The sequence below is a fragment of the Ammospiza nelsoni genome, chromosome Z (genome assembly GCF_027579445.1).
Source record: "Ammospiza nelsoni isolate bAmmNel1 chromosome Z, bAmmNel1.pri, whole genome shotgun sequence".
NCBI lineage: Eukaryota > Metazoa > Chordata > Aves > Passeriformes > Passerellidae > Ammospiza > Ammospiza nelsoni.
The window spans coordinates 22,573,105-22,592,188 of NC_080669.1; the positions used below are offsets into that span (position 1 = coordinate 22,573,105).

Consider the following 19,084-nt stretch of genomic DNA (forward strand, 5'->3'; position numbering starts at 1 on the left):
CCCCACCCCGGCCGTCCCGCCGCGTCCGCGTCGCCGCGTTCCCTGCAGCCCACCTCCCCCGCGAGCAGCCCCGCCGCCCGTCATCAGCGAGCCGTCGCGGATGGCGGCGCTCCCGATGTCCGTGTGCTGCTGGCAAGAGTGCTCCTTTGTCCCCTTACCTCCAGGGCTCCTCCCGTGCCATTCCGGCTCCCGCTTCTGCGAGAAGACACGCGCCGAGATTTTCTCTATTTCCTGAGAAAAAGAGGAAAAATATCCAAAACACAATCAAGACTAGCTCTCCTGCTTCTCCCTCTCATACTCTTCAGCGCTCAGAGCACAAGCACCAGACGGTCCTTTTGTGCTCTAGTGGGGGGGAAAAAAAGTAAATGTTCACCTTTTCCTTTTTTTTTTTTTTTTTTTTTTTTTTACAATAAAACTGCTTAGAGAAGTGAGAACGCTATGTTTCCCTTACTGGTTTGCTCACTGCCCTGCAAATCTTTGTATTTTAGTTTTTCCTTGAGATCCTTTTATGCTGGAGTATCCTATGCACTCCAAAATAGTGAAGGCTGTTTCCCTTACTGGCTTGCTCACTGCCTTGCAAATCTTTGTATTTTAGGTATTCCTTGTGATCCTTTTATGTTGTTGCATTCCAAAAAACCTGAACACTTTAGCCATATAATTTATAAAGTTAATTAATCCCCAGAGCTTCTCCCCTCACCAACCCACTCAACATACAGTTTTAACACCAAGGTGTAACAGTAATTGAATGGTAAAAATTTTAACGCTGATGAGCATTACAGTTTGGGAACTACAAACATTTTGTGTGGCTGTATTTATGGAAAATCGTGTGAGAAAATAATTGGCAATCAATTAGTTACTGTGTAGCTTTTTGCATGTGGAGATCCCATTTGCTCAGAAGACATAGTCAATGAGCTTCTTATTTTTAAGATAGCTTTCTGGCTTTCTAAGCCAGATATTTGGAATTAACAAAAAATGCCCGATTTTGCTAATAAATCTGGATTTTTGCACTCCTTTTGGTTTCTGTTTTCTGTTTTTCCTGTGTAATTTCTATCATCTACCCCATGTTCATACCACTTATGTGTGATTAAATACCTGCTATTATTCAGTAATAAAACATGAAAAAGATTGGCTTAAAAATAATTACTTCTCATCTTAGAGTATTTAATGGCTCTGCATGCTGCTCTACTTAGTTGAATGGTGCTATTTATTTCAACTTTATTCGTTGCTTTCAATTTTTGTGTGTGTGTCTGCATAAATAAATGTAGATATACACAGCACAATCACGCAGGTCAGATACCAGGATTTTTTGTAGATATGCATTATTTAAGCACATACACACAGAGTTAAAAATAGCCAAATTGTTTATTTCATTCTTGATAACAACACTCAAAGTAAAAAAAAAAAAAAAAGCTCCTCTGTAGTTTGTACCTTCTTGCATAATTTATTATCTAATTTTAGAAGTGGGAGCTTAGCAGGGATGGGGAATAATTTTCCTCAAAAAAAAAAAAAAAGTTCTTAGCCCTTTGGGGGACAAATGGAAAACGGAGAGCAACCCCCTCACAGAGCATGTTTGGCGTCTGGGAGCAAAGTCTTCTGAGGCAGGGCGGGTGGGACAAGTCGGACCCAATGGTGCTGGTGCCTCCCCTTCCAACTCAGAGTAGTCTGTAATTCTGAGCAGGAGTTTTTCGTTTTCTCTCCCGACCCTCCAGGCGGGCGGGAGCCCAGTTCAGCTCTCGAGCTGGAGCCTGAGGACAGCGTTTGGCAGAGCTCGGCTGGCGCGGCGGCAGCGCATCCACTCACACAGCATCCATCCATCCCAGCCGCTGGGCTCGCTGTCCCGCTCCCTGCCGCCGGCCCTCTCGCCTGCAGGCTGCCAATCCCGCGGGAACGAGGGCCAGAGCTCCGGGCAGTGCCCTCCGAAACACGGCAGGGGGAGTGGCATTCATACCGGGATGCCCACGGGGTTTTCACCAGCCTCTCCCCACTCGGGAAGGCCGTGTCAAAAGAGTGTAACCTGCCCAGAGGCTTTGGCCTCAGACCTGCTAAAGCCCAAAACTTCCTGAAGATGGAAAGTTCAAGGCATGGAGTTATGTATGGTGATTTCAGAGGTGGTGAAAATGTTGTTCATTCTTTGGACAAGGAGCCAGCAGTGCTGTGAGCTACAAAAAACCACACCTCAATTGCATGCAAATGCCAGCATCTGAGTAATTTGACAAGATATTTTTAAATTGTACTGTCATCTGTCAAATTTTAATAAAATACCTTCAGGTGTAATGGCACTTAGAAATACAGAGTTTGCTATTACACACTACAAAAATTTACCCTTTTGGAACATGACTCCCAAGCTTTAAAGCAGGAAACTTCCCCTCCAAATTCACCCATGTTTTTGTGTCTTAGGGTTCACAGGCTTTAAATACCATGTTCAAAGTCTTTGAAAGCTTCAGGGAAAACAGGAAAAATAAAAACTGTTTTAGAAAAGGAAGTCATCATTCCACCTCGCCTGGAACAAAGGTGTGGAAATAACATTAACTTCATTGCCTACTTACACAGAAATTAAGCCTCATGTACTTTAAATCTCAGGAAGAAAATAGAAATGCTCAGAGCCCTGACAGAAGAAAGTGAGTATTTGAAGATGGAAAAGGCAAGCCAAAGTACCAAGTGCTGGAGAGGGAACCTCTAAAGACATTTGTGTCTTTTAAGTGCCCTGATGGGGCAATCACTCCCAGGGAAGAGATGATACACCTAGATTTATTATTTTTAAATCAGATTTCAACCAATCCTTAACCAACACTCACCGAAGCAATTAAACATTTCTTCTTGGTTTTTTGGTTTTTTTTTCCTCAAACTCACAGGCTCAAACTCACAAACTCACAAACTCACTCAAACTCACAAGAGGCAGAAATGGTTTAAAAGTTTAAAAAAGAGGACAGAAAAGTCTTTTTCTTTGCGGAAATGTCCCCAGAGGACCAATATCTCCACATTCCTGTCTCTTACTAGGTATTTGTAAGCATCTTTATGCTTTTGGTAGAAGAACTTGCAAACAAAATGTGAAACTGGACTTTCTGGAAAAAGTCCAAGAAGGTGTAGTGAAAGGAGAGGCAGTCCTTAGGAGCTGAAAACTAAAAATCTTGTAACTAAAGGCATCAGGCTGCCCCCCAGATGACTGCCACTGCATCTGGCATTACTCTTGTTATTGAGTGTTAGTTCAGGATTGAGAGTGTATTTACACCTACAGCTTCAGGCAAATAAGGACCAAGGGGACAAAACACCTAGGGTTTAGCTAGACCATCAGCAGAGGTCATGATATTAGATATACCCTCCTTCCTACAACCGAACTAGGTAGCTTTTGCTGCCATTGATGTAACAAAAAAACCAAATCAACCAACCAACCAAACAAAAACCTCAAAACAACAACAAAAAGACAAAAACAAACCAACCAATCACCACAAACAATAAACGACAAACCTCTCCAGCAGGAGGAAACCTGCAACCCTGCCTGCTTACCCTGCCTGCGCGAACTGCCGTACAAACTACCGCGCCGTGCCCGTTCGCCCGCTCCGGGCCGCCGCTTCCCTGCTGCCCTCCTTTAATCACCCCGCCGCTCGCTGAGCCTGGGTGGCTGACAAGAAGCAGTCACTCCTTTCAGGAAGCAGCCTCCCTCACGATTTCTAAACAGAAACATTCTTACTTGAGGGGTTGCGTGGCAATCTAGACTAGGAGAGTTTGACCTCCCAGGTGGGGAAAGTGTCAGCATCAGCAACTTTTTCTCTCCATGGGGCTGGTTGTTGACAGGTAAGAAAAAAGGCATGCTGAGACCTGGGAGAAGGGTATCCAGAACAGGGGAGAGGAGACACAGGTCCAGCCCAAGAAAGAGGTGCCTGGGGAAAGCAGAGGGAAAACATGGCTGCCTGTGCCTGAAAGGATGCACCAGGGACATATATCCCTATCCCACTCCCTGTCAGCCTAGGCCAATGGTTTTGACTGGCTTATTAACACTCATCCTTGCAGAAATCCAGTGCATGTGGCTGATGAGCAGCGGCACTAAAAGTCAGACGGCAGACCCTGCTTGGTGGCATGGGTGAGAGGGCATTCCTTGCCAATACACAACAAGCGCTTGAACAACATTGCTGACTTTATGGGGTTTTTTGGGGTTTTTTTTGGTGTTTTTTGTTGTTTGTTTGTTTGTTGGGTTTTTTGTTTGTTTGTGGGGTTTTTTTGTGTGGGTTTTTTTTGTTTTGTTTTGTTTTACATCGGTTTTCTCTTTAGATGGTGAGCAGCCTAAGGGCCAGAGAAGAAAATGAGAGTGAACCCAAGGTACCAGTAACAACATGGAGTGGAGAACTTGTACTAAACTGATCCAAGGACAGAGATTATTTCACTGTCCTCACATGCAATTAAGGGGAAAGAAACTTCTACCACCACCATTCTCCTATCAGCTTATCTTACTGGTTTACCCTTGAAGCAGATGCAGAAGAATGATTTTAATATTTGACTATGTTATGAAAACACAAAAAATGTATTTCAGAACCTTCTTATACAGTTGATAAAAGCCCATACAGAAGTTGCTTCCTATAAAGCACTAAGTATTAAGATTCAAAGGTCAAATTAAAAGATTTCAGATTAATTGTCTTCTTTCTTGTGCTGGAGGAATCACATTGTAGGAAACCAAACAACAGGACAGCATGTATCCTCTAAAATATGTTTCACTTACAAGAAGCACTATTCTTAGTTCCAGCTGGGTCTAATCTATAACATCCCGATGTTCAGATTGAAAACATACTTTCAAGTATGCTTAAACACAGGCCTTAGCACCACAAATTGCCTGAGCCAAGTCAAAGCAAAGGTGGTGGAGAAATTGACAATCATCTAAATAAACAATGGCAAACTTCTGCAAAAGTGCGATCAAGTGTTAATTTCAATTCTTTTGCACTGTCCTGCTTCAGACAACACTGCAATGACAGTGGGGAGAAGAAGCTGTCGTTAAAACAGTTAAGCCAGAATTTCCGTCTTAGAAGGCTGATCCCACCCAGTACTGAGCACCTCCTGAATTAATTTCTCCTCTTACTGATACTCAGCTGGTTTCAATAGACAAAACACTCTTGCTGGTTCATTCTGGGAACACCAACTGCTCTCAGATCTGTTTTGAATACTAATACAAAAACTTAATTCTGATGTCATATGCCACCTATGCAAATTCTCCAAATGCTTTGGATATTAGTATGAAAGAGTTTTAAGTTTTAGGTAAGTGAAAATGAGATATGAGTGGGCAATCTCATGTTAGCAAGATAGATCAGTGTTAGGCCACAAAGAATGCTTTAGAGAAAACAAAAAATGAGAAAATGAGTAAATCTAATGGCCTGTCTCCTGGTCTAGTTTGTGCCATATTTGAATCCACAGTATTGCATTGCCATCAGTACATTATACTGCTAATATGCACACTGGAGGATGCTCTGAGCAAAAGAAAGGGAGATCTTATCCAAGATAAAAGGACTTCAAAAGCCATGGATAGCTTTGCTAAGCAAAATACAACATCCAAACAATCAGTGAAGAGTAGAGTAGGAGATAATAGCAAGTCCACACTCAGAGAGGAAGTGCTCACGATACAAGTAAGTGTGGGCTTGGAATATAGATAGGGAGCTGAATCCTACTGAGTCCAAATAGAGAAGTATCTTCACTCAAAGCAGAAGGAGTTCTGCTGCCTGGGACACCTGTGCCAAGATGAAGCAGAACTCCCAAAGAACATCACTTGTCCACTGAAGAGACAGTTGGACAAAAGCTCCTGTGAGTGGGTGTATGTCTTCTCGTGCATGTCATTTGTGTGTTGAACTTACCCTGACATTTCTGCCTGTGGTCTGTGTAGATCAGGATGCTTAATAAAGTTCCAATCTCTGTCTTTGGATGCCAGCTGAAAATCCAGTAAGAAATCAGTTGGCGATTTATGGTGTTTCCTGGTCCTTGCTTAATATTGGCATTCCTCTTGCTTTGTGTATCTGTGCTATTTGCAAGCACCCAGGTCCACTCAGTCTCCCCTCTATGTATGTGGGAAAGAAAATTAGGCTTTGAGCATTTATTTCTAACATAGCCACTGCTTGCCAGCTGCATTTCTCTATTCCCCCAAAGCATATCCTGCATAGAAGCATGTGAGACTGATCTGCTCTTCGGCAGCTCCTGCAAGGTCTAGGGGTGTTCTCTTCCACTCAAAGTCAAGACAGCATTCAGGCCATACAAATCAGTAAGTTTAGGACAATTCTGCTGGAGAAGGAGAAGCAGACCTGGAAAATTTACAGTAAAATTCCACTAGCTAATACTTTATTAGGCTTTCCATGGTTCTAATCCATGTAATTTATGCACAGAGAAGCTGCTTCATTTGCTTCAGTGCTCACTATTTATGTACCTGTCTTGAAGTGAATGATGTTTAGAGGAGGTTTTAAAGTGGTCTGTGAAACATACACATAGAAAGTAGAAAGGTTTCCTGCCGAAAGCTTTGTTCATTTTTCTAGGAGACAGCGTTTGTTGTAAGACATGTTAGTGTAAAACCAGAAGTGTCTTACTTAACAACCCAAAACCAGTAAGTCTCTTAAGATGAGCAATATCAGTCAAGCTTGGAGGCCACACTTTGGAACCTGGAATGTTTGAAAACTAGGCAACAGCCACAGTTTACCCAGTTTACCACCCTATATCCTGATAAGCTATTTACCAGCCAAGATGCAATTTTCTAAGAGCCTCAAAATGATACTTGCTAACACTGATTCTGATATTATGATATAGGATCAACATCAATACTCTGCACCAGAAGTTAGTACTCCAAATCCTTCACATTAAATGGACTGAAAAACAGTGGCAAAAAAAAAAGGAATAAAAAGAAAAAAAAAAGAAAAAAGAAAAAAGTAATGGAGAGACACAAACTGAAGTGTGGCAACTTTTATCAGTGAAGCCCTCTGCCCATCACTATCTCATTCTTGTGAAACCAGACACACTCTGAGTCCAAGAAAGGGCCATGATTCTTTGTTAGAATGTTTACTTGGTTTTAGTAATGCAACACATACAATTTGTATCTTTGTTCTATTACAGCTGCAGTTCTGCCTACAATAAATACATTTCTTAAGACTCTTTAGAAAGACCATTAAAATCACTTATATTTGGTCCTTTCTTTACATAATTAAACATTTTCCTATGCTTTTCTAGCCAATTGCCATCTCTGTCTGTAGTCCTATGGATAAATTACTTGCAGCACATTTCAGACTGTAAAAGGTACACTGAACTTTGCAAAAAACATACTATACACTACAAGAGTTTTATAGACTTTATATACAAATTCTGCATGAGAGACTGTTAGGTACCAAGCCTATGTTGACACAGCAAGTAGATATGATGGAAAGGTCTCTTCCAGCCCAAACCACATATTGCCCAAACCTCCCCCCATGGGCAGGGACACCTTCCACTAGTCTTGCCCGAACTCTGTCTATCTGATTCTGAATACTTCTAAAGACATCCACAACTTCTTTGAGCAAGTTGTTTCATTGTCTCAGCAGCCTCATCATAAAAACTATTTTTACATCCAGTCTAAAAATACCCACTTAAAACTATTGCCCTTTGTCCTGTCACCACAGGCTGCAGTGAAATGTCTCTCTCCCTCTTCCTCATAAGCCCCCACTATGTTCTGAAAGGCCATTCTAAGATGTCCCTAGAGCCTTTTCCTCTCCAGTCTGAAAAACCCCAACTCTCCCAGCCTGTCCTCTTTGGAGAGGTGCTTCATCCCTCTGGTCATCTTTGTGGCGCTCTGCTGGACTTGCCCCAACACATCTTTCTTACAAAGTACCCCAAAACTGGATGCAATACTCCAGGTAGGGTCTCATGAGAGCAAAGGGCAAAATCACATCACTCAATCTGCTTTTGATGCAGCCCAGGATGCAGCTGGACTTCTGAACTGTGAGTGCACATTGCTGGCCCATGTTCAATTTTTCATCCATTCATACACCAAAGTCCATCTCCACTAGGCTGATCTCAACCAGCTTCACCTCAATTCAAATGCAGCACCTTCTGCTTGGTCTTGTTGAACTTGGGCCCCACTCCTTGAGCTGTCAATGTTCCACTGGATGACATTCCTACCTTCACTCACTACCCAGCTTGGTGCTTTTTTTCTTCCACAAACTCAGTCTCACTCTCTTACTTAATTGATGAAAATACTACACAGGCTGGTCCCAGACCTCCGAGGGAAACCATCTGTTCCTGGTTTCCACCTGGACACTGAGCTACTTGACTCTAACTCTTTGAATGCAGCTATTCTTATCTATGTTCTCACCTAGCCTCACATATGAAGAATATGTAACAGAAATGTGTAACAGAAGCCACTACTACCTATGGATCTGCTCTGCGCCACTCTCCTGTGACACTAAGTATCCAGTATATAAACAAAAAAAATAGCATAACAATTACCATTATATGTCACTACCATGTGCAAAAAGAGAAACCCAAGGGGATTGAAAATTAACACCTAGCAAAAAGCTTTCTCTTTAGAACACATAGATCTGATCCATTTCACCAGAAGTGCCCATGGAAGGAAGATAAAAATGGAAACCATTCTTAAGGCCACATATATGATTTGGCTTAATGGAAGGTAAGGAAATGTATGTTCCAGCTCTGGCTCCTGCAATCCAAATTTTTAAAAAAACACCATGAATATAGAAAATTGGTTAAACTATTTTCCCCAGTACCTGAAAAGCACCTCTACTGGTTTTGCTAGAAACAATACATCCAGATCTAAAGGATTTCACAGCAGGAGACTGGGTGTCTAATAGAAAAAGACAAGGAAGCTAAAATGCTTGTGTACCAGCTTTCTCTATTTTCCTCTGGATTAGTATTTTTTTTACAGTACTATGAGGATCCTTACCATTCATGTTTCTGATCTTTTCCTTGCACTCTGATTCACTTCTGCCTCAGCAATCCCCGTTCAGGGACTTAGAACCTAAAGTTCTGAGCAGCAGAGTATTTTCTAAAAAGTGTCTTTCTGAAAGTGTTGTTTACAAGATATCATCACCAACCTGTTTAATGAATGGCAAAAATAATTGTGATACATAATGACTAGAAGTAAATACCCCCCCTCCCGATTTCCACACATCTTGGAGAAGTACATGTTTCATTTGTTTTATTTACTAGACAAGAAGTAGCAGGTTGTTTTATTAAAATAAAACTGTATTAAAAAATTGAAATGCATACATTCAAACCACTCGAGCACATTCATCACTTAATACAGGAACTAAAATTGGAGCTGTTCAATAAAGCAGAAAATGGGTGTGTTTGGGACATTGTCAGCAAAATACTTTTTCTGTACAGTTCTGTAAGTCATGTAAGTACATCTTCAGGCACAAATTTGGTTTAGGCATTACTCCGGTCTCCAATACTAACTTATTACACACCTGCTGCTGGTCACCTGGTGACAGAACCATCATAATTATTAAACCAGGTCTTCTAGCACACAAAACAAATATGCTGCTTAAAAAAATCACTGGAATAAAAAATAAGGATAATGTATAAAAATAGTATAATTTTAATTTGAAATTGTTCAGTTTTTCTGTTATGTTTCTGAAGTGAATTGTAATCATGTGCCTTGTTGAAGGAAAAGATGGAGGTAGAAACAGCAACACAAATATAACTTAGACTTTGCTTTCTATCACCAGTTAAAAGGTACCACTGAATAGAAGATACTAACTTCTTTTCTCTGTCAGATACAGTTTGTCCATAGGGCTATTTATAGTTGAAAATGTACTCAAAATCTAATTTTAACCATCTTATATGTGATCAAACCGACAAAGATTTTAACAGCAGCCTTACACATGATCATTGGTCAATGTTTAGTACATTCTTTTAAGCTTGTAGCAATTTTTGAAGCTATTATGACCTCTGAAAGCTCGAAAGTGATCCACTCTTCCTTGAGAGCACTGAAACTTCAAGGTTCATCCAGGTTGTTACTGCTTTGGCAGGATAACCGAACACTGCACCGTTGTCTGAAATACAAAGTCACAGGAGATAAGTACTTCTTTTTCCAATGTAGAGAGAATTACTTTTCATTGTAAAGGTAGATTATGTAGCTTCCATTTGGGTACAAATATGTATAAATCCTTTCATGTGCATAGTATCTCCAACTTTTTCCAACACCACAGAAGTCAGTATTATTACAAGGACGGCATACACACAAAATGAGTTTTCATTACAACTTTTGCAAAGCTATGTAATAGGATTATCGGTATGGAGAAGAACAACCATATTGCAAAACCACTAATTTATGAACTTTGGGCTTACAGACTGCAAATGAAAAATTGTGCAGCATGCTTTCTGTGACTTTTACATGACTTTTATAAATTCTGAAGTACAGCTATCAAGAACAGAAACCAGCCAGATGGCATTGAATGTGGGTGAATGAAATACTCAAGTGATGTAAGGACAGGCAACTTTTACATTAGCCACATTCAAGGGCAGGGTCTAAGAAACATTTTAATCTCAGCTTTTGTGAGAAGTTCTTGGCCTGCAAGTACCCCTGCATGTAGACCAATGCAACTACAGTTGAAGTGAAGCCTTGATGAATTTTCCTCTTCCACTTTACTCACCTGTGCCAATATACTGTGATCACACATGTACATTCACTGACCAGTATCACAGATGAGATATTTTTTGAGGAAGAGAATTACTCAAAGATATTTACAAGATAAGAGTTCTAAATACAGAATTTAGGAATGTAAGTTTCAGTTTGAGATAGATTATAAAAAATTACTGAAAAAAATATTAAGCTTTATGCCCTTCAACTTGTTACCTGTCAAATCACATAAATGCCCAAGTGACTCCCTAATGAAGTGTACTGAAATACATCTGCAGTTAGCTTACCCAGTCTAAACTATCCTAGAGTATTCACTCACCACAACTCTCAAAATAGAGCATTATTCCTTGTATCAGAGATCTGACAAATACATTTCTCACAGGCTAGTACAGAAGTTCAAGAAAAAGGCAGGTAGTACAAGCAGGTTTCCCCAGAGAATAATGAAATTTACCTAAGGAGCACTCACAAAAGCTCTGACACCTTACCACAAGCTAATCTTCTTACAGACACACTGTAAAAAAAAATCAGTTCTAACAGGAAATTCCTTTTACCATTATAGGACAGATTCTCTCCTGATACTCATGGGGTTAACCATTATTGTAATGTAATAAAGGTACAGAGCTCAATTCCCAGTTATGATGAGTTAAAATTCTTCTCAACGGGACAGATTTTTTTTAACTCATACTTTTCTTAGCAAAGATTAAAAAAAAGTCTTGAAACATATGAAATTGTTTGCTGCCACCAATTCACTTACTTTATGGACAATGAGCCCATGTTTTACATGATAAGTTTTTGTTATCAATGCTTTGGCTGCAGTCCTTGCTGCCTTTGACATCTTTTCCAATTGTCAACTACAGAAAAGCTTCCATTGTCCTGAAAGCATCCCTAACATACCTGCACTTCCATCTGGGTTCTCTCTTTGCAGCTTGTTTCTGCTGCCAATCCTTGATTGCTGCATTTTTGCACTAGAGCTGTTTCCTGTTCAGTCAAAATCTTTCTGTGGATCAGAATGCTGCCCTTGAAGACCTGCCAACATTCTGGAGCTCCCTGACTCTTCAGAAAACAAGTATGCTCACCTGCTCACCTGAACCTGTACTGTTAATTGCGTTACTTGCTCCTCATAAGATGTCAAATGCCACAATTTCATAAAGATTACAGCAACAACTGTCAGTAATTATCACCTCACTAAACAACTCTTCTCAGTTAACAGCATATCCAGCTGTATATCACCCATGACTGACCAGCCTATCCAGAAATTTTCTTGACACCAACCAGAAATCACTTGGACCACTGTCATCAAAATCATCATCTGTGTTTCCTGACACTTGACATAAACAGCAGGTGGTCATAACCTGTTCTGAAAGAGTGAGGGCTTTAAATTGACACTGGAAACATATCTCTTTACAGCAAGAAAGCCATGAAACACTGGCCTAAATTCATCTTAGACTTTCAAAGTACACTTACACTCACTGACATATCAAAGATTAAATGATACAGTAAAGAGAAGTGATGGCAAGCAGCCTATCCTTTATTCAAAAAACAGCCCTTGGACATTTTGTTTCAACACCAAAATCTCTCCTGAAATTACAGTGAGATTCAGAGGTGACACCACTGGCGTGTGTGTTGATCTGGGATTAATGCTTCCACACAAGGAGACAGAGAAATAAAGGTAGGCAGAGACTGACAGCACATTTTCTCCTCCCAGGTGAAGTTCCTCCTGTCAAAGCAGAGATTACAGATCTTGAAGAAAAGCTGTGTCTATATAGAGCTTTACTGTTTCACAAGTTGCCCCAACACTAAACCAGACATTTGCTCATTTCATACGCACAGCTATGGCTTGGCTATATTCTGTCACTGAAAGGAGTGTACCAGCTTGCAGTCTTACTCAGCTGGCTCCTTGTCTGTTCTTGTCTGTTCTTTAACACATTTCCACAGTGCTGCAAGAGTAGCTGCCTTCAAGGTCTAGGAAAACAGCTCCAAAACAGTTGAAATAGTCTGGCCTTCAAAACTCACACTATAAAATATACTGAAGGACAATACAAGACAATAGATTTTAAAAACTCTTTATGGTTCAATTACATACTTGTACAGAGGCACATACATGTATCTTTCTCTTTGCTTCCCTGCAAAATTGCCTCTCTCATTTGTTAACACCAATCCTTCCTCTGCTTTATCACCACTGAATTCCCCAAACAGGAACGTTTGTAGCCTTTCCTGATGCTCCTGTGTAAAATTAAAGGAAGCCTCCAAAGCCTTTGGAGCTTCAGAACTTCTCACTATTCCACAGTTCTTGTTCTTTCAAGTCATTAATCCTCGTGGCTCCTACTTTTCTTGATATAAAATTTCAATCCCCACTGCCTCTTTCCAGCTCTTCCAGAGCCTTCAGATCAGCTCTCTTTCTCAGTACACTATCACTCAAACCTGTCTGCAAAGAACATAAACACCTAAGAATTGTAAGTGAAACTATTTCATTATTCATCATTGATATGAGGCAGTTGATATTTAAGAGAAAAAAATTAAGAAGCAACACTAGGACCCAAGTGACCCTTCCCCTGGTGCATCACATTTTCCTCTTCCAGTACTTAGGGGACTGAGCAGGAAGAAGTACTTGACAATGAACTGAAAGAACAGCTGGCGTTCAATAAAGGGGAATATTGCAAAGGTAGTGCCAGCTCTCTTTCACTCCCAATGAAGATTCAAGACAATTACGAAAAGGAACACAGGAGGACAGTGCTCACTGAAGTATGCCTGCCAGAAACCAAGGCAGATTCATCAGCACTTAAGCAGCATAATATACTTGGAAACCATTTCCTTTCATGCCAGTATGAAAAAAAAAGTGCCTGAGGAATATCTAGCGCATTTTATATTATTTGTTGTAACTCTTGAGTTTGTTGTATAGCTAGGCATCTGTATTAAAAAATGCAGTCCTATTCTCTGAAAATGTTTTCAGTGGATTAGAGGGAAGAAGCAATAGTGATTTTGGTGCCTCCCTTATCCATCCAATGATACAACTTCCTAATGAACGCAAAAGGGAAAGGAAAATGTCAGTTACCTCTCTCATACGTACAGAGGGAACATTAAAATAACTGTTTCAGATAACCAGGTGAGGAAGATTCATAAAGATAATTCAGAGGACTCCTAAAGAAAAGTACGTTTTTCAGTAAAGAATTGGCAAAAGAGTAATTTCAAGAATTTGGGTTAGAATTCTACAAACCTGACCTGGTTATTTTATGTTTAAGAAGTGGCTGAGGTGCATTTTACTGAATATGCCTTCCCTTCATGACATTGACTAAACTAGAGATGAGAATCACTGATATGTCATACTGGGTTTCACATATTGGCCTGGTTTTGGTAGCAAGGGCCTACAGGGTGGCATGGCAAAAGAGACCCCTCCCTAAGCAAACTGAAGATTTTTAGAGGTGACAAACTTTAAAACTAAAACCCCATGTTTTGTCTCTCTTTGCTGTTGGTGGGAAGGAAAGAAGGGCTGGGGGAGGGAGGAAAGGTGTTCTAAAGTTTTTAGTTATCATTAACCTCTTTTAATTCTGTTAATAATTTTTTCTTTATACCTTTTAAGTTTTGACTCTGTTTCGCCCTTAGTGTTTATTCCTAATCCTTATCTCACTCCACGAGCCTTTTAACTTCTTTTTCTTTCCCTCTCCTCTGTTCAACTATAGCAGAGAAGCATGAGTGAATGATTTTTCATGGGTGCACTGGCATTTGGCCAGTGTCAAAATTGCAATATTTTTGGTGGAGAATGCAGGCAAACATAAGGACTTTGAGATAAGGATACTAATTGGGAGAAATAACAGACAAAACAAGTATTCAATCACAAAATTAAGTAGAATTATAGTAGGAAATTTGTATTGTAATTGTAGCGAAAATCTAGGGGTAGATTTTTTGTGCAATTTGTCTTTTTGGTTCTGTGTAATGACTGTACCTTAGATTAAGTGTACCAATTTTTTTCTTCTGTTTAGTTTAGTAGTTTTTTGTTGTTCTAGCTAAGTGTTACATGTTGAGTGTAATTTTGATAATAATTCTTAAATATTCATAGAAGCCAGGGGTGGAATTATCCTGCTCTGATTTTGTTAGTAATAAATTCAATTAGTATGTCTAAGCTGAGCCTGTTTTGTTCATGACAGTATTTGATGAATGATCCCTCCTGGTCCTTATCTCAACCCAGCCAAATAAAGCTCACCAAGAAGCTGAATAGACACCCCAATTGTCTTCACATTGTTTTCCCCCCTCTTTGTTATATCCACAAATGAATCTCGAGTATGCCTGTGAAATACAGATGATAAAAAACACAAGTAAACCTTGTCTAAGAAAAATTCTCCTTAAGAACCCCCTTGTCAATATATTTTGAAATGTTTTTCTTTTCCATATTTTTTTCATGTAGCTTGGACTTAAAACCTACAGAGAACTCAATTCTAGTAATTCCAAATTCATTATTACCCATACTCTTCCTGTTCGACATATTAAAGTGTGCATAATATTTTTGGTTTGGTTCAGTCTCTTCCAGTTGATTCTTCCTTGTGCTAAGATCCAAGATCAGGGTTTCATTTGGATACTCACATATATTTGTATCTTCCCGTGTATCTCATTTATTTGTATCTTATGGTTGATGCCTCACTTAATCAACCACATATAGCTATCTGTTTTTTTTAACCTTTTCCAAAACTTCTGTAAAACTGAAGCTAGATCTTGACAACAAAACTTGCAAGAATTGTGTAGAATCTGTCCACCCTTCTTGAATGAATTTGGTTTCTTGAAGCATTTATTCTGAAACATTTTGATTTAAGCAAAGACATCCTGTAACATACACTGTCCCTGGTACTTATCAGCCTCGATCGTGTACTTACTTTCAGAGTGTGCAGGGTGCTGGTCCATTCCATGGAGCCTATCTGAGGTATGGCAGAAAGGAGTATGCTTGTAGCCTTATTTGCATTCCCTTTCAGTGTCTTTAAAACTTTATCCACTGAAACCTAGAAATACAATACAACTGAGTGGTGTCTCTCCATTTTCATGGCACACATTTTAAACACACAAATAAATTTAACTCAGAAATGTAAAAGTGAAGCCTTAGAATATCAGTATTTTTAGATAGTACAAATGCTTTTTTCCTCTGTATGTTTATGGTTTATACTTGTGTATTGTAAACAAATAGGAAAACTAAAGCATATACATTGTTTTGTACCGAGCTGCAAAGGTAAAATCACCACACCAATCACAGCCACAAAGAAGACAAGTCACACAGAATTCATGAGCTTCATACTTACAGACCCCCTGATTCAGACAATAGGAAACAAAAGATTTGCTAGTAGTGAGGCAGGTTCATGAAAATGAATGTAATAGCAACAACTGACTCTATTTTTACTTTCACAATAATTCATCAAAAATAACTCAGGGATTCTAACATAATTAAGAAAAGATTTAGTATAGTATATCATCTCTGATCAAAACCTACACATTCTCATTCAAATTCCTCAGGTCAACACCAGAGGAAAAAAGTTTCACTCACAGCTTCTTCATGCTCCTTCCAGCAGTCATAGTCTGTTGCCATGGCAATACTAGCATAACTCATTCCAGCTTCCTTTGCAAGAATCACTTCAGGCACTGTAGTCATGTTGATAACATCAGCTCCCCAACTGCGAAAAACACAGCTTTCTGCTCGAGAGCTGAAACGTGGGCCTTCAATTGTGATCATTGTCCCCTTGGAGTGACACTGGAGGCCCAGCTTCTTGGCAGTCTCAATAAGAACCTGCAAAACATGCCAATGTTGAAGAAAGGAAATAACTCCCTTCATGCACTGCCTTTGCATTCCATCACAAACTTGCACAGAAAATAAGTTAACTTTATACAGAGTCACAGCTGTCCAAAACCAAAGATGAGTTTTGTTTTCCTCACCCAACAAGAAAAATTAATAGTCCTACCAACAGGGATTAACTTGAACTCATCTGATTTTATTAGTATCAATTGGATTACTGCTTTCAATGCAGACCAAGAAGACTGGGAAACAGAATTTTTTGCACATTTAGATTGTGCCTAAATTGCAGACAGAACTGCAGGTAAAAGCATTCCACTGAGCACTGTTATCACATGGTGGAGACAGTGAAAACAGTAGTAAGAAATTTATATTTTGAAAGTAAGACTTTACAAGCACATAATTCAAAGAGTACCCTGGGAATCTGTACAGAAATTATTACCACGTTTTTCCCCTCCAGTGGCAGAGCTGCATACTGGACATATAGCATGTAGTCTGTTGGGGGTTAGGTTTCCTTCCTTTTCCTCCTTTTTACTTACATAATTTTCCCCATAAGTTGCTAGGAAACTGTAACGACTGAGTACTTAAGGAAAAAACAGGGTGCTGAAGAAAAACAAAAGAACAGGCTCAGGGGAGTGGGGCAGGTAAAGCAGGGCTGGGGTAGCTGCTAGCTCTCCTGCTCTGCGACTTTACTCTGTAGCTTCAGAGCAGGATGGTCCGAACTGCTGCTTCGGGAAGGCAATTCGCTGCTGCCGCCAGAGCCCAGCTCGGTCCTACTTCTTCTGCTGTCGGCTCGATGCTCCCGAGAGTCCCTCTGGGCCCCGGGATCGGTGCCATGGGGTTTGTGGACCAAGGCCTCTCCCTCATCCCTGCCCGTTCGGGCCGAGCCGCCATCGCCACAGCGCCCCCTGCAGGCGGGGGGAGGCACCGCCCCCGCCCCGCCCCCGGGAGCAGCAGCGCCCCTGCCGGCCGAGCCCGGAACTGCAGCAGACGGAAAGCGCCGCGGCCGAGCAGGCCGGGACTGGGCCCTGTTTGTGTTAATGCTATAGTCATTGCTGTTTGTTTGCTTTATTACACACCAGTAATGAACTGTTATTCCTATTCCCATTTCTTTTTGCCTGAGAGCCCCTTATTCTCAAAATTACAATAACTCAGAGGGAAAGGGTTTACATTCTCCATTCCACGGGAGGCTCCTGCCTTCCCTAGTAGACATCTGCCTTTCAAAACAAGACAACCTCCCATCAGCTATTTTAGTTCTAACAAGGCCCTCATATATGGCAGAATAATCCTGACTTTCTCTCTTGGTAATCAGCCTGGATAATGACAGTTGATACAGTTAGAATAAGAGGATACTGGCCTAGATACATGGGACTAGGACGCCAATCACTGTCTGAGCAGGAAAGTGAGAGGAACTATGATGCCATCTATTTAAATGGCCATCAACAAAAAAAAGTAAAAGATAGAAAAGAAAGCAAAAGCACTTCCAAAAATTGTGGTAGGCCAGGAGAGACCTTCATAACACAGCAGCAGTGAAAAACCTAGTCTGACACCACTAGATGCAACTTAGCATCATGACTGTGGAGCAGCTTCCCCGCAAAACATTGTGAGAACCTTCATTGAAAACAAACAGATGCAACAAGCAACAAGAGCTCAAGTGTGTTACACGACCCTGTGGGGTGCCTCGTCCCTGGCAAGTGGATCAGTAGATTGTGTAGAGCAGTGATTTTATGGAGCAGCACAACAAAATAAAGCTGGACCACCTGCATCTGCCACTGCAGATGTGTGTAAACAGGTAAGTCTGCACTGTACCTGAGTGGCAACACCTGACACACGTGCAAGTTGGATGAAGTGATTGAGAGCAGTCCTGCTGAGAAGGACTTGAGGGTGATGGCTGATGAAAAACTCAACATGACCCAGCCATGAGCACTCTAGAGACCAGAAAGGCAATAGGATCCTGGGTTGCACCCAGAGCAGTGTGGGCAACAGGGTGATGGAGAGGATTCTGCTCCTCTGCTCTGCTCCAGTAGGTGATCCTAATGGAACACTGCATCCAGCTCTGGGGTCCTTACTGTATGAAAGACTTGGAACTATCTGAACAAATTCAGAGGAGGGTCTCGAAATTGCTAAGAGCAGTGGAACACCTCCCCTATGAAGACAGGCTGAGAAATTTGGGCCTGGAGAAGAGAAGGCTGCGGGGAAACCTCATAGCAACCTTCCAGTATCTGAAGGGTTCTACAGGGAGGTGGAGAGGGACTCCTTGTCAGGAACTGTGATAAGACAAGGATAACAGCCACAAGTTGAAAGAGGGGAAATTCAGATTAGATTTCAGGAAGACATTTTTTAATGTGAGAGTGGTGAGAACTGGGACAGGCTGCCCAAGGAGGCTGTGGATGCCGCAACACTGGGAATGTTCAAGGCATGGTTGGATAAGGCCTTGAGAAACTTGTTCTAGTTGAAGGTACCCCTGCACATGGCAGTGGCAGCTGGGGCTACATAATCTTCAAGGTCCTTTACAACCCCTTAATAGTCTGTGAATCATTCTGTGCTGTAAGTTGATCTAGTAATAATTACACCTAATATTTAGGTTTATTGATGCTATTAATTCTGAATATATGAATTCTGAATATATTACAAGAACGCTAGTTAATTACATTGTTAATAAACCAACTGACCAACTGACATGACATAACCACAGGTGAGCCACAGTATCTTTCTGAAACTCTTTATGA

General features: G+C 40.8%; 1 protein-coding gene across 1 annotated transcript in view; it reads right to left on the reverse strand.

Moving 5' to 3' along the window:
- Window positions 1-9,128: 9,128 nt before the first annotated feature.
- The window catches only part of MTAP (methylthioadenosine phosphorylase), a 32,081-nt gene continuing 22,125 nt past the window's right edge, over window positions 9,129-19,084 (reverse strand). The window contains exons 6-8 of the mRNA XM_059492115.1: window positions 16,113-16,352; window positions 15,454-15,576; window positions 9,129-10,004 (exon numbers count right to left, since the gene is read on the reverse strand). Coding sequence (XP_059348098.1) covers window positions 9,966-10,004; window positions 15,454-15,576; window positions 16,113-16,352 — 402 coding nt within the window. The 3' untranslated portion in view covers window positions 9,129-9,965. The remainder of the gene's footprint in view (window positions 10,005-15,453; window positions 15,577-16,112; window positions 16,353-19,084) is intronic.